The sequence below is a fragment of the Bombyx mandarina genome, chromosome A1 (assembly GCF_030267445.1).
Source record: "Bombyx mandarina strain Sakado chromosome A1, ASM3026744v2".
NCBI lineage: Eukaryota > Metazoa > Arthropoda > Insecta > Lepidoptera > Bombycidae > Bombyx > Bombyx mandarina.
The window spans coordinates 9476182-9490699 of record NC_143234.1 but is presented as its reverse complement, the minus strand read 5'-3'; the positions used below and the strand labels follow the sequence as shown (position 1 = coordinate 9490699).

General features: G+C 37.8%; 1 protein-coding gene across 23 annotated transcripts in view; it reads left to right on the top strand.

Annotated features, from left to right (window-relative positions):
- PMCA (plasma membrane calcium-transporting ATPase 3) overlaps window positions 1-14518 on the top strand; it is a 192483-nt gene that overhangs the window by 115946 nt on the left and 62019 nt on the right. For all 23 annotated transcript variants that reach the window (XM_089739575.1, XM_089739569.1, XM_089739573.1 and 20 more), the window contains one exon: window positions 1803-2010. In XM_089739575.1, coding sequence (XP_089595701.1) covers window positions 1854-2010 — 157 coding nt within the window. In that variant the 5' untranslated portion in view covers window positions 1803-1853. The remainder of the gene's footprint in view (window positions 1-1802; window positions 2011-14518) is intronic.

The following is a 14518-nucleotide window of genomic DNA, read 5'->3' as shown; positions in this document are numbered from 1 at the left end:
ATAGAAAGTCAACATTTCTGTGTTATATTGTGTATTGTTAAAGTCATCTAGCTATTTTTGCGAGTCGGTAATGACGGTGGTGGTAGATTAATTTTATATACTTGCGTCAATGGCTTATAATATGGACATGCCATTTTATGTATAATGATTATTTTATTAAATTGAAAAAAATATATTTTGAATCCTCATCGGATACAATTTCTATATTTATGAGATATGGTAACAAAAAGTCTTGTCTAAGTTTTGTCTCATACTGCCAAGCGTCATTTCTAATTCAACAAAAAGGGACCAAATACGGTATAACTATTCCAAGGTGTTTTTGTATAAAATAAAATAATGATTTCTTTCACCATTAGCTAGCACTGGTAGCGTAGATTAATATTATTAATACGTTTTTCACCTTAAACATAGATTAATGCTAATTTCTAAATTCCGGAACAAATATCACAATAAATATGAAGTTCCGGTATTTTGGAGGCATACCCATATTATCCTCTACGTTTGACGTCAACGACCTTAAATCAATCTACCTACTCCGACCTCTAGATGAGTAAGGTTTGTAATCTTTGTTGATACGTCCGCGTACGACCTATATATAATGTATGGTATAACCTTTGTATTTTGTACTTGAGGAAACAGCTTATACCAACTTTTTTTCTTTCTTGGCAACAATTTCTGTACTTATCGTTTTTTATGTTATTACAGTATGAAACTTACGAAGCTGCCCAAATCTTGCAATCCCTGTATGAAGTACGCTTCAAAAAGTTAATAGTTGTAGACCATCGAGCTTATAACGCAAATCATGAGCGATTTTATGACTAGTACTTATGTCGCAATTGCCACGTAAACTATCCCAGTTTAAGTCATTATAGAACAGTTCCAATCTTAGGGTTGTTCTAAATTATTTCATTAGATACTTAACGACGTTATAGATTTCAGTTCACAAGTGACCTCAAATTAATATTTACGTTAGGGGTGAAATTTCTCTTGAAAAGCTTTAGCTTAGCTTAATCAAGTAGGCTGTGTAACAAAAGCCTTTTTGTACCGAGGAATTTTTTTTTTTTCGACAAGGGACGTGGGCGGACGATGAATCCGGCGACAGAGAACTGTTTATATAATCCTCTGTGAATAATAATCGTAACAAACGTATCCTTCAAGCTCTATTCGTATTGTGGGCGTGGCGAAAGCAAAAAATGGAAACGTCCGTATTGTTACTTTTTCGAGTCGACTTTCTACACGTACTCGGGTATACGTTTTGAAGAGAAATTCTTTCGTGATTATATATATATTACGTTAAAAGTATGTTTCTGTCATTTCAATTTCCTGCCTTTGTGGACGTCAAATATTTACGATTTGAGTACTTGGGCACATGGAATTGAAACAAAACATGTCTCGACTTCTTTTTCACCGAATTTATTATCAGCTTAAATTAAATTTCAAATAGGCAGCGGCTTGGCTCTGCCCCTGGCATTGCTGAAGTCCATGGGCGATGGTAACCACTCATCATCAGGTGGTCCGTATGCTCGTCTGCCTACAAGGGCAATAACAAAAATACTAACCTAAATTTAGGTAATTTGTTGTGACAGCTATTTTTTTTTCCTAAGTAAGCTGGTTGTCTTGAGAGATCATATCTGCGTCACCTCAACTAGTAGGTGAGCTCACGGGGCTCAAACCTGACGTCGTTGCTAACACTAACCCTAGCAAGAGCAGTGCTTCGTAGAATCTACCACTGGATCGGAAACGCGACCCACTGCGAAGATCCGGCGAGAAAATGTTTAATGTTTTATTTGTTGTTGTTGCAGATCTAGAGGGTTGTCGGGCTTGGTGCGGGCGGCGGCCGCGGGCCCGGCACCATGGCCACCGTGGAGGGAAGGCCGGCGCAATATGGCGTCTCCCTTCGGCAGCTGCGCGAGCTGATGGAGACGCGCGGCGCCGAGGGCATGGCCAAAATCAACGCGCTCGGTGGACCGCAAGAATTATGCAAGAAACTCTACACATCTCCCACAGACGGTAAGTGATTAGTTCATTATCATCAAGCTGTTACATCTCTATTCAATCAAGAAGAACACCCACGAATGAAGATATCTACATAAAGAGTTTAGGAAACGTATTTGATCAAGCTCGTACTGGTAGGAACCACTACCTTGCCGATTTCTGCCGTGAAGCAGTAATGACAGACACAGACCACCTGGTGTTAAGTGGTGCGCCACCCACCTTGAGATATAAGTTCCAAGATCTCAGTATAGTTACAACGGCTGTCCCACCCTTTCAAACCGAAACGCATCACTGCTTCACGGCAGAAATAGGCGGGGCGGTGGTACCTACCCACATGCGCGGACTCACAAAAGGTCCTACCACCAGCGTTTCGGTTTGAAGGGTTGAGCAGCCGTTGTACTGTACTTGAAACCTTAGAACTCCTATCTCAAGGTCAGTGGCGGCATTTACGTTATAGATGTACGTATATGCACTTCTATGAACACCAGATAAGCCCTCAGCTCGTTCACCTAACCTAGAAATAAAAAAGTCACAATATAAAAACTTAAATGCTAAAGTTTCCGTAACTCTCTCGTCGCGTACACACACAGGCCCGTAAATAGGATAAAGCACCCGTTAAAATTTACTCTGCACTTTACGAGCATCGTCAAAGTAGGTACTATCGTTATCGATTGCTGGAATATTTTGTACTATTCTTGAGTGTGCGTTAGTTGAGCGAGCACGTGGTGACGTCAGCATTCGATGTGTCAATAAACTGTTCTCAAATTCACCATTGCGAGTAATCAGCCTTGACTTGATAATGGTATGCTTCTAATAATTACATTAACCTTATGCGTTGGACTGATCAGATGAAAATTCTCACCAAAACCCCACTTAACGAGTGCGTGCGCCAAGCCTTAGGACATTTTGTTTAACATGTAACATTTATCTTTGTAATTAAAGATCCGTTTTATTTGATATTACTCGTAGCTTCAACAGCTCGATGTTATTAATTAAACTTCAATTATGTTTACTCCATTCAAATAGCTAAAGAAGTTTTTTTGTTATGATATCTTTTCCAATTTTCCGCCTTTAAATGACTCTCCTGTAAAGTTGCAAAAATGTCGCTTAAACCAAATAGCCTTTCACCCCCTTGATATTTATTAGAATATAATGTACCTAGTACCATTTTTCAAGTGCTATTTAGATATAGGATTGCAGTACCGGTCATCGTTCTCGTCGAACCCGTCGCTTGCGACGAAGGGCTCGGCGAGTAAATTAACCCACAGACACAGCTCTTGTCAGTGGGTCGCGTTTTCGATCCGGTGGTAGATACTGCGAAGCACTGCCCTTGCTAGGGCCAGTGTTAGCAACATCGTCAGATTTGAGCCCCGTAAGCTTACCTACTAGTTAAGGTTACGCTGATATGGTTTCTTTAGACTCTAGACCATCCGCTTAGGTAGGAAAAATAGTAGCAGTAAATTGAATATCCGAATGAACAGAATGTTCAATTAAAGGCACGCCGCGTCTCATTGTTTAACATAAACGCGAACAAAAAAAGATTCGTATAAATAACCATTAATATGCCTCGATATATCTATTTTCGTTACAAACGGAAAGTTCGGTAGTATGTATTCCCGATGGTACTTTTTTATAAAATCACTGACCTTTAAGCTCGTTTATCGGTTACATATTAGATTTAATCTTGAACTCGGATGAGTTATTCATTGAAATGGACACACTCAAAAGGATTTTGACCATAAATAAAGGAATCCGCTGTCGGAAATAAAATTGGTGAATTGTAAAAATTCAGCACTTTTATTTTCTGTTTTCGAGATGGATGTTCTTAGGTCCAACAAAAAGTTTATTTATTAAACAAGGCAGTTTCGAAGCTTTTTTTTGCCCAAAAAGTTGTATCTCGTAATTCCCTAGAGGTTGTTGTTGGGGCCAGCGAAAAGTTCTCGTAAGGGAATTGCATATTCATTGAAACGCTGTAACTGTGTTACCCTTCGCTCCAGATTTTTATTGGAAGGGCATGTTTTACTTTGTAAAAATGTCTATTTAAAAAAATAGCATTGTATAACGCGAATAAATAACATTGTATCTCATAAAGTATGGTGTTACTGCAAAGATCATAAATAGTTATTAATCAATGACATTTTACAATTTACGACAGGCAGCGGCTCGGTTCTGCCCGTGGCATTGCTGAAGTCCATGGGCGACGGTAACCACTCACTGTCAGGTGGGCCGTATGCTCGTCTACCTGAAAGGGCAATTAAAAATAGAATTATTGATTGAAAACGAAGTTCATCAATGTTGGCGAGTGATCCCACACAGTGAACCCGTTCCGTTTTCGCAGGTGGGGTGGGTGATGACATTCGCGTTGTGCTGAACTCCGGTAATCAATTAAAACCAGGTGGACGTTAGCTCATTCAGGCGTTGAGTTAAAAAAGCAATCATGCTGTCTGATTTAAAATTCTGTCTGTCTGACGTCTGAATAGAACATTCGAAACACCGTCCTCATGTCTCGAAAAAGGAAAACCAAATTCACAATATCAAAGCGATTGCAACTTAATTTCAAATGGATTGTCAGCATTGAAAAGTATTAAGCATACTAAATCTTTTATTAAAAGTAAAACTTTGTTTACTGGTGGTAGGACCTCTTGTGAGTCCGCGCGGGTAGTTGCCACCACCCCGCCTATTTCTGCCGTAAAGCAGTAATGCGTTTCGGTTTGAAGGGTAGGGCAGCCGCTGTAACTATACTGAGACCTTAGAACTTATATCTCAAGGTGGGTGGCGAATTTACGTTGTGGATGTCTATGGGCTCCAGTAACCACTTAACACCAGGTGGGCTGTGAGCTCGTCCACAGATCTAAGCAATTAAAAAAAAAATCATTGGCGATTGCAGTTCAATATCCCATGGAGTGTCATTATTGAAAAGTATTAAACATCTTTATATCTTTATTATTATATATCTTTTTTTTTTAAGTAAAAGTGTTTCAATGGAAAATCAGCGTTAACTAAATTACTTTAGTGCGTATATTACAATACAGCAACAAAACGACAGCGATGTCTCGAAGCCTGACACTGTCAGCGGATCTATTGACGTTATTCGCTTAGAGAAAGTTCCTATAGAATACGCTCAAACGATATTGATTTTAGATTTTATTGGACATGAACCTGTAACTAGAGAAATCTTAGCAATGACTGTAGATGAATTATGATGGTAAAAGATTGGTGAAACTAGAATTAAATTATATGTTTGGAATATGTGATATTGATATGAATGCTGATATGGATAGGACCAGTGGAAACACTTGCCGATCCCACTAATGATGAATTCGCGTATCAATTTGTGTGATTCGTCAGTTTATTTGTGAATCTAAACAGTCGCTTGAAAGTAAAGATTTGGGACACGGAACCAGTAATCTTAAACGTCCACAATAAAATCGTAAATACCTCATCAAGGCAAAATCATTCTTCTTTCATATTGTACGATTGTTTTCTCCCGAAGAATTTTGAATCGCCTCTGCAGCAACTGGAATAAAACGTAACACGTTAACGCATTCGTCATTGGCGATTACGTCAGGAGCATTAAGTTCTAAGAACGGACCGGCCTAAATCAAATAGAGATGTTACAATCGCATTAGACATTAAATAGGTTTTTTTTCTGGTGCACTAAAAACGACTGCCAATGTAAACAGATAAGAAATCTAATGACTTCAGAATCGATTTGACAGCTGAACTAAAACATTTTATCGATATTAATTATATGATTAATTTAAATTGGCTTTGTTGATCTGGTAAGTTTGTCTAATCTGTAGGTTATACTTCAAAATTTTTGAAGTTATACTTCTTTAGGCGCGTTATGAAAAATTGACGAGAGTGAAATTTTACGATGCGCGCGCACCTTGACACAAAATTAACAGAATGAAGTTTCCCACTAAACCGCTCATTACAATACGACCGACGTAACTTGGCGAGTCTGAATATAGCCGCAGGTGAACTTTCGCGCATGTAAACTCGTAAAAAAGTGTTATTAGCATTCATTTTTTAACGTTAAATATTTATTATTAATTATTTAATATTTAAAAAAAAAACTTAATAAAAATAAAGTATAACTTCTTACGCGCGTACATAAGTACATGCAGCCATTTTTTTTTATTAATAAATCTTCATGTAATAAGATCGAGTGGAAATAAACAAACATCATAATGTATTCAATTCGTATGCGTCAGCAATAAACAGCGTTTTATGTTCAAGTATGAATAATTTCAATCAGAATCGGCACTACGATTTTTTATTGCAATAATAAACTTAATCATCGCCATAAACCATAAAATTATACAGTTTTGTATCAAACGCAATTTCGTCTTATCACTCCACGTCACTTGAATTGGCTCAACGTTAAAAAAATAATGCATAGTTGTTAAATATAAATAAGTGATCATTTCTAATAAATCAGTTTAATGGACCATTACCATTGTTGATCGATAGATTTCATTATATAAATATTTTGCTAGGAAACGTAACGGGATATTTTAGGTGTTTTATTGATCGTTTTGACGACTGATGTTCGGATACTCGACCTAAATAAAATTCAGTTTAAGGTCGGTTTTCGATTGAGCGTGATAGTCTGTTCTACTAATGGCTACCCAGGTGAGAAGGCTCTAGAATTGGGACCAAAGGCCGAAAATAACAATTGCTGTATAAACCGTCAACACCGCTACAAATCAGATATGCCAACAAAGCTCGTTAAGAAAATCCGTTTAAGTAATCCTTGGTAATTAACTCTTAAAGTGCCAAACACACGAGTTAAATTGCAGTAACAGTCAGTAATTGTGTTCAATGAGCTTTTATAGCTTTCCTATTTCTGACAAACGATATCAAGCTATATTACGCTTTATAAAATGTGAAAATCAAAGCTTTCATATGTATGTACATATGTACATTCAAAAATTATCTTACAATAAACCCGCATAGGAAGACAAAATTTAAATGAAAATGCTTCCGTTTATTTTCAGAATAATAAGTTTTCAAAGTAAATTCATTTCGTTGAAGACTTATCAAGGTTTGTGAGACGGAGTTGAAAATTCAAAATTGTACATTTTATAAGTGTTCTTAATAGGGGCTAGTAATTTGCTGTTGGTATTTCAAAATACACGATGTCTTAAAGCTTATTACGCTATCGCTAAAAGTTCATAGTCTACAATTTTCACTATTGGCAGAACCTCTTGTGAGTGCGCACCAATAGGTACCACCACCCTGCCTATTTCTGCGGTGAAGCAGCCGTTGTAACTATACTGAGACCTTAGAACTTATATCTCAAGGTGGGTGGCGATATTTATGTTGTACCACAGGTGGGCTGTGAGCTCGTCCATCCATATATGCAATAAATAAACATCATTTTTGTGCCCAACAAAAGTCGCAAGTACAATATAATAACGAGACCCCGACGGAAAATAAAGTTTTACCAACTCGACGCAACCTAAAACCACGAAACTTGGAAACACTGATAAATCCCCATCTTTGTTAAACCATTCCACGTTGTTCCGCAAACTAGGGAACGAACTCGCGACAAGTTCAGACATTGACAGATATTGACATAAAAACAGGAGCACGATGGGCGTGACCTCATCAACTTGCCGGCACGACACAGGGCCGCGATAAATTCTCTCATACAACCTCGCAGAGCCCTCTTGAGCTGCCGTTTGCGTAATTGTCAGCCTTAATACACGCTCTTATATAAATGTAAGGATCAAAGTAAGTTACGACTACATTCTGAAAATTTACCTCCCTCAAACTCGATACTATATTGGTGACTCTTTGGTTCAACGTTCTTGTTTAACAGTGGTTTACTTTCATTTACTGATCTTTATGTCTTGGAATTTATACATATTTTTAATGGATTAAACGAATGACTTTAATGAGCTCTTAAATGTGTTAAAAACACCGTTTCTGAAGTAACGCGCACGGTACTGTATGTACCCCCTAAATAATACCGCCACAGTTAGTCACCGGAGTATTTTAGCAGACGCTAATTACATTCTGATGAGCGAAGTGTGAGTAATGAGATTACGAGACACATTAAAAGTACATGACACATACTTGGTCTCCATAAAAATATCTATTTTAACATTGTCTTTGTTTGCATAATGAGCGTATTCTGTTTGGATTATGAAAAACAGACAAGTACGTAAACACCTTACGTTAGACGCTACATATTTTGCATTTTTTTGCATTTGAAATGAGTGAAGCGCATCGTAGAGAAGTCCATTAGAATATCAAGCGCACCTTAGTCCAAAAGCTTCACTGTCTTTTAACTGTATACTAGTGGTCCCGCAGTAGTCGAAATTCGATTATAATTAATTGGAATTGTAAGTTTGTACACTATTATGATTGTATTTTATACTTCTATAATCACAAATTTCGCCAAGGCTACACTATAAAAAATATTAACAAAGACAAACAATATTTAATCTATTCTCAATTTGACAACAGACGCCAAGAACAAAAGTTTGACAATAAATAGTATGCATGCGTGTGTGCGTCAAATACATGGTATGTAGTGTGTGTAATGTTTTCTTTATTAATTTAAAGTATCTTTTATGCATTATTATTAGCATTGTGCACTCCTTCTCTATATTCTCTATAAGTATGAGAAGTTTCATACTCCTCCGTCCGCGCAATTTTCGTAAAAAGGGATACAAAGTTTTTGTTTCACGTATTACCTAATATATAGATACCAGAGAAAAACTATTGCCAACTGCCGTTTGAGCAAATTTGATCCTTGTATCGGGTAAAATATAGTATATTATTCTCTATTTATAGCCGTTTGATGGATCATGATTGTCAAACATTTCGCCAAGAAAGCCGGAGTGCAACGAAAAATTATTCATTCGTTTAATGGTCGAAAAATTATCCAAAAATTATTCCACGTCCCTCTCTCTCCCTCTCTGTAATAACGTCTATATCGAGGGAAAAACGCATTACTACCGTCTTATTTGGAATCGCTACAACTTTAGAGTGTTCCGTACTAAATTAAACTTCCTCTTGGACGTACGTACGGTATTAACGTGTGGATTCTTGCCAAAATGTGCAGTAACATTATGATTACGTTGGGCAGATCAATGGGAGTCTTGACGGGGGATACAGTCGGATGATGTAACGTATCCAGTGATGTGCTATCGATATTATTGTTTGAACGCAAACACGCGTAATGTGCGTGAAAATGATAATGTTTCACCGAAACCGAATTATTCATTCGGAACGGTTTTGAAAAATAGATTGATGCTGGCAATGCTTTTTTTCGATTGCAGTCATTGTTGTAAGAACTATTTACATATAGTATTATCTATACATATAAATGAAATTTGAGTGTCTGTTTGTAATATTGAAATAACCGCTTTTTACTACATGCATATGAATAGATATACGGTACATACACCAAAATAACATTTTTTACAATTTTTCTCTGTCTGTCTGTTCCGGCTAATCTCAGAAACGGCTGGACCGATTTTAACGGGACTTTCACTGACAGGTAGCTGATGATATAAGGAGTAACTTAGGCTACTTTTTTTAGACTAGCTCCGCCCCGCGGCGTCACCCGCGGTACGACAATAAGCGCGAGTAACATCGCAGGACTCAAATATCAATAATAAAATTTAGTGTTTCCGAAGCGAAGCGAGTCGCTAGTATTTTATAATTTCACTTTTCATTTTCAAGCTGATTCCGCAGGTGAAAAGAATATTATTATGTTGCAGAACATATAGATAGCAACGTCCGAAAATGGCTCTTGTTTGGCTCATAATGCACGAAGACAGACCATCTGAAGAATTAATAAATTCAGTCTAATGTCGTCATCCTTCGAATTATACAAACCTTGTAACTTATTGCACAGTTGAAATAAGTGTAATGAAGACAAACGAATTTTGACATTTAAATTTTAAAATATTGTTTCAGTAGATTATCATTACGTATCTTAAGTGCAACAGTGATTTGTGAAATGTCCGATTGCGTCATATTATCTATGATAATCATGGTACCTAGTTATTTATTCACGACTTTTAACAATTAAATTACTTTTGCGAATTACCCCGGATCTGGAAAACATTTTTTGTAACAGAGTGGATATGTCAATTTTTAAAATAGATTCCTCTCGCAATTAATAGTGTGGTAGATGTTGCTCATTCGCGATTATCGAAGTTCAAAAGCCGTAAATACCACAGTCCACCTCAAGATATGAGGTCGAAATATGAATTGAACGGTAATGCCACTCGCTATTACTATTACGAAAAACCTCTCCCTGTGGGTTCACAATTAGTCCAATCATCAACAAATTTGACATACAGTTTACAAATAAACAATGCCAGATCTAAATATATTCGTAATTCACCCAAGGCCTATAAGCGACGATATTGAATAAACAACTGGGTCGTCTGTTCATTAAAACGTTTGTAGGGCTTAGCTGCAAAACTCCTACATTTCTCTTATTAATTCCGAAATTTCGTAGCATTGTCCGCCTTAAAATGACGAGTCTCCGCGGTGGCTTTTAATTCGAAACCTAGTTAAGTTCTTCCGGCGTTGGTTACCCTCGACTCGGCTTACAAACTCGAATAAACTGGTCCGGATCAAGACGGCGAGGTACAAATCGCATTAGCGACGATTCTGCAACAGTGCGGCTATTTTCGCCCTTCCCTACCGAAGATGTCGCGACTTACCTCTTGGTACTTGAGAGCTTTACTTTCGTTCGCCCACTACACAATAACTGGATTATAGCGTTGAGAATCACTGTCGAAGGACTTTCTGAATAGTTTCCAAATACAATATCATAAACTAACAACGCAAACAGATATACTAAGCCCTGAATAAATTATATTTCGCCGATGACATCGTTTCTAACGTACCTTCATTGTCATATAGTCATACTAACAATAACAACCAAACCGCTCCGTGTTTATTTTCCTATAAACTGCCAAATAGACAGTTATGCAAATTACACCGTATAACCACATATCGAAATCGAAGGCCGAGCGGGTATTGTCGGGTCCGTAGCCTTGCCGATAACTCCCTATGACGTCATACACTCGAGCCACCACCCGTGTGTTCAGTAGAGACAGCCCACAACACAAATGATGCTTCTGTCGATCTCATGACTGACGGGCACTTTGAATACCCATTTGTTTATGCTTTATTATCTTTCATAACTCACAGTGTTAAAGTTTGGTACTACATAATTAATCAATGCCTTGAGAGCTTTGTAATGTTGCATTTGAAAACGGCACAGCGTCTCGCATTATTCGGTAAAATTCGTCCTTGTCCATTAGCTATAATAAACCAAAAACCAGATTCCACATTGTTTATGAACGGTTTTAGATTTGGTTTTTTTTATTTTATTATAACGAAACATCAAAATGAGATTTGAGGTCGTGGTCGGTCCGTACAAAATACAACGCTTTCTAACGTCTGTTATTAGTATCATTAAAAGACAGAATGTTAAAAATAAATAGTCTTGTCGAATAGGCGGGTTCTTCGGCAAGGTCGCCGGCTTATAGCCAGCCGACCGCAGGTTTTAGTCCGATCATTTATCAACCCTGGAACGTTTTTAACGCCAATAAAGCAATGATGGCTTCGATATCCTTGGTGTTTCGGTTCGTACTGAAGTCTGGACGGCACCTGGTGGATCACAAAAGGTGAATTATGATGTAATTAAAGTTGAAAAGTAAACGACGGCGATAGGTACTGGATAATATAAAACATTCAAGGTTCGGTGCGACGTATTTAGATTTTCGATAAAATATAATCAACTTGATGTACGGTACATAGACATCACAACGTGAATGCCGTCACTCACCTTGAAATGTCAAGGTATCAGAGGGTCGCACGATTGGAATACGAACTATTTTTTATTTATTGCCGTATAGGTAGACGCGCATACGGCTGATGATGAGTGGTTATTATCGCTCATAGACGTCAGCAATGCCAGCGGCAGAGCCAAGCCGCTGCCTGCCGTTTAATACTCTCCACAAGCCTCGTTTGAAGAAGGACATGTCATAGCGCTCGGGAAACACTTTAGAGAGGACCTCATTCCAAAGCCGGATGGTAGGTGGCAAAAAATATCTCTGGAAACGCACTGTGGATGAATGCAGTGGCTCCAGGTATCGTGGATGAAAAATACTAGATGATAACTAACCGCACGGGTTACAATATACAAGACGCTACTATCAGAAGTATTATATTATCAAAAAACCTACCAAAATTGATCAGCAATAAAGTTAAATAAGAATCTTAGATGGTTTGTTGCGTCAGAATTGCAAAAAACAACGAAGTAGCAACAACAAGGTACGGTTTATGAGAGTGCAACTATGAAGATTCAAGGTTCAAGAACGAAAGCAATAAACGTTAAGTGATGAGTGGTTATTGCACTTGTGTATCGCGTGCAATACCAATGTTTACGTTAACGGCTGCGGCCGGTCCACGCAAACTAATTTACGTATAAGCTCCCCCTGCCTCGTGGACTCTAATTACGTTTTGTAATAGACAAACGTTGTGTTGAGTATATTCGACTTTGTTATTACGCTTTCTTACGTATTTTATTTATTTACGACATCGTCCGCGTGGAATAGTTACTTTGGCATAACTTTTTTTTTGAAATCTTTTAAAGGAGAACAATTTTTTCATACATTATTTTAGCGTAACTTTAACCGTTTCCGCAGCGCACGCAGCGGAACCTCTCAAAAGGGAAAAATACCCCGATTTTGAAACATTCTTTATTGGTGCTCCGCTTGCATTGGTCTTAGCATGATGTTATGTAGCCTATAGCCTTCCTCAATAAATGAGCTGACACTGAAAGATTTTTTTAAATCGGACCAGTAGTTCCTAAGATTCACGCGTTCAAACAAACTCTTCAGCTTTATAATATTAAGTATAGATTTGGTACGGTTGCAATTGCTAATCGACTTTAACGTTAATGTTCCGCGCGTTCTGTTTACCGAACAAATAGTGTTCCTCAAAGAAACATTTTATAAACATTACGTCATCCATAATAATTCGTGCATTAGGGGGGAGGGCACCTCCTAGGAGCGCGTTCCCGAGGGCGGCCAAGCGGAAAGCGTCCTGCCTGTTCGATAAATCATTTTAAACTGATGCCGGTCGACATCGGCCGTCGGATACTGTCGGTGCTCTGTCGCTACACGTAACAAAATCGCGTCATCGATGACTTATCGCTCTGACTGGCCTTTGACTGGGACCTTGATTGAGAAATTACTGGGTTCGAAAGTACGTTGCGGCCAAACTGGATTATATTTTTCTTGTTTCACGTACATTACTGGTGTTAGGTTACTATGGCGAAATTATATCGAAATTATAGTCATTGACAGGTTAAAATTTATTCTTAAAAAAAACTTATTCAGATATTTGAATGAGGTGAACTTAACTGAAGTTCAATTAAAACATCGAATTGTTGATGCTAATACCAAATAAAACGGACCTTTAATTACAAAGATGAATGTGGCGTATTAAGCGAAATAATGCTTAAACCAAATAGTCTTTCAAATCTCGATAAGTCAAACACTGGTGATTTTTTATCTGCATAGGATACAAACTGATATTATATTATTTTGTCGACTCCAAAGATCAGTGTCTGGTTAAAATACGGCCCATCGTACTGATTATGATTTAAAAAAAACATATATTTTTCGCTAAGAAATACTGAATTTAGCGGTGAGTGTACCGGTTTATAAGGCATGACGTTATCATCAAGGTATGACAATGTGAGCGGAATATGTTAATGATAAATCGGTGATGTCATTGTGGGATGTTGGTAATGTGTGTTTGCAGACTTAAAAATTATAGCCAGTTTTTTTTTTTTTTATTGCTTACATGAGTGGACGAGCTCACAGCCCACCTGGTGTTAAGTGGTTACTGGAGCCCATAAACATCTACAACGTAAATGCGCCACCCATCTTGAGATATAAGTTCTAAGGTCTCAATTATAGTTACAACGGCTGCCCCACCCTTCAAACCGAAACGCATTACTGCTTCACGGCAGAAATAGGCAGGGTGGTGGTACCTACCCGTGCGGACTCACAAGAGGTCCTACCACCAGTAATTACGCAAATTATAATTTTGCGGGTTTCATTTTTATTACACGATGTTATTCCTTCACCGTGGAAGTCAATCGTGAACATTTGTTAAGTACGTTTTTCATTGAAAAATTGGTACCCGCTTGCGGGATTCGAACACCGGTGCATCGCTCAACACGAATGCACCGGACGTCTTATCCGTTAGGCCACGACGACTTCAGTTGAAGAAGAAGTAGTTGAAGTACGACTAGTATTAGTAGTAAAAGATTTGTAAAGGCCAAACATCGGTAACGTTCTGAATCAAATCATATCATAACCGTTTTAATCAAAGCGATATTTCATAATATTGAAATTAGTTTTTCTCTTCTGCTATTCTTTATTGGTTTAAATGAAGACTAATGAAATTATTTTTTTTTTCGTTACATGGTCGGTAAACGAGCTCACAGACCATCTGATGTTTA